The sequence below is a fragment of the Aplysia californica genome, unplaced genomic scaffold (genome assembly GCF_000002075.1).
Source record: "Aplysia californica isolate F4 #8 unplaced genomic scaffold, AplCal3.0 scaffold00262, whole genome shotgun sequence".
NCBI lineage: Eukaryota > Metazoa > Mollusca > Gastropoda > Aplysiida > Aplysiidae > Aplysia > Aplysia californica.
Window position 1 is genome coordinate 756,618 of NW_004797532.1, and position 1,622 is coordinate 758,239.

General features: G+C 45.4%; 1 protein-coding gene across 1 annotated transcript in view; it reads left to right on the forward strand.

Moving 5' to 3' along the window:
* LOC101845625 (ornithine decarboxylase-like) overlaps positions 1–1,104 on the forward strand; it is a 1,385-nt gene extending 281 nt beyond the window's left edge. Inside the window, exons 2-3 of the mRNA XM_005100852.1 lie at positions 206–378; positions 963–1,104. Of these exons, the coding sequence (XP_005100909.1) occupies positions 206–378; positions 963–1,104 (315 nt within the window). The remainder of the gene's footprint in view (positions 1–205; positions 379–962) is intronic.
* The last annotated feature ends 518 nt before the right edge of the window (positions 1,105–1,622 follow it).

The following is a 1,622-nucleotide window of genomic DNA, read 5'->3' on the forward strand; positions in this document are numbered from 1 at the left end:
CACACACACACACACACACATACCCACACATACACAAACAAACATTCACTCAAATACAAACTCAAAAACCAGTCAGTCAGCATTCTTTCAGAAAGCATAATACACACTTCCAGAGATAACATGTCGATAGCCTACTAACGAATCCTTTCATCTGTCTGTCTGTCCTTGTTTCCACCCGTCTGCCCGTGTCCGTGTGCGCGTGCAGAGAGAGATAGAACAGATCCTGTCGCTTGACGTCCATCCGTCCCGTGTGGTCTACGCTAACCCCTGCAAGATCAGCTCACACATTCGCTACGCCTCGCACGTTGGTGTTGACCTTATGACCTTTGACGGCGTCCATGAACTGGTCAAGATCAAGAAACTGTTCCCCAATGCCAGGTGAGACCATTTGTACGAATGCTACGCATGTGCGGTGGACACCGCAGGTATTATGATGTTAATTAATCGCATTTGTCGCCATACAATTCGAAGACATATATACATGCACAAGCTTACTCGGTTACTTGATTCGAAAACTTGGGTCTTCAAAGACGGATTCTATCAATAACTTCTCGCATTTCCTCATCGTTTCCTAAGAACAATTATAATTATTTGAGAAACGTTGTCTCTTATCATGTTTTTACCTTTCGATTAGGGAGTTGTGCATTTATTAACTGAATTGTTCTTACCCTGTTTTAAACTTCTTTATTGAAGATGGAACGTTCATATTCTTACCTGGGGTATTGGTATCAAAGACATACACGGTTCTTGGTGGCATTGTCGCGCAAGGTTGAATGTCTGTGCTAGAGTATCTAATATTGACAGTTCCAAAGACTGTTGTTCACTGGAGGTATTAGGCTACATTCACAGAAAAGATAGATACAGTATTTAGAGATTTAACAAGAGTGGAAATCGAGAAAGAGCGAAAGAGAACGAAAGGAACAGAGGATGACCCAAGTTGACCATTGTCCGTGTTTCCTCAGGCTCATCTTGCGCATCCACTCCGGCGGTGACAACACAGCACTACACAACTTTGACAAGAAATTTGGCTGCCACCCAAGGGCGGCACGGGGGGTGCTCAACAGGGCCAAAAGGATGGGACTCAATGTGGTGGGGGTCAGGTGAGGGCTTGTGTGTTTGTGTGTGTGTGTGAAAGAGAGAACGAGAGAGGGGAGAGAGAGAGAGAGAGAGAGAGAGAGAGAGAGAGAGAGACAGAAAAAAAAAACCCACAACAACAAACAAACAAAACAAAACAAACACACAAACAAAAAACTCGGTAAAGGGAGTGTCTGACGTAGTGACTCAGTGGCGCGGGCTTCCACACAGTGCCCGCTGCTGGCAGTTTCGTATTATCCCTGTTGTTTGATGACAGACAGTGTTGGTGGTCTAGTGGTTAGGCTGCCGGACTCGTTATCGTGAGATTGCAGGTTCGGGGTACGAGCGTCAGCTCGGTCTGACGTTGTGTCCTTGAGGAAAGGCACTGTGCACAGTGCACGAATGTTTCTATAGGAGATGGATGTAGACTTCGGAAGTCCCGCCTTTTAAATTAATATGACCAAAAACCGCGATTTCAGGGCGAACGCAAAAAACCCAAAAAAACAACAACACTCAACTAAAACAATTGAATCAACCCCCCCCCCCCC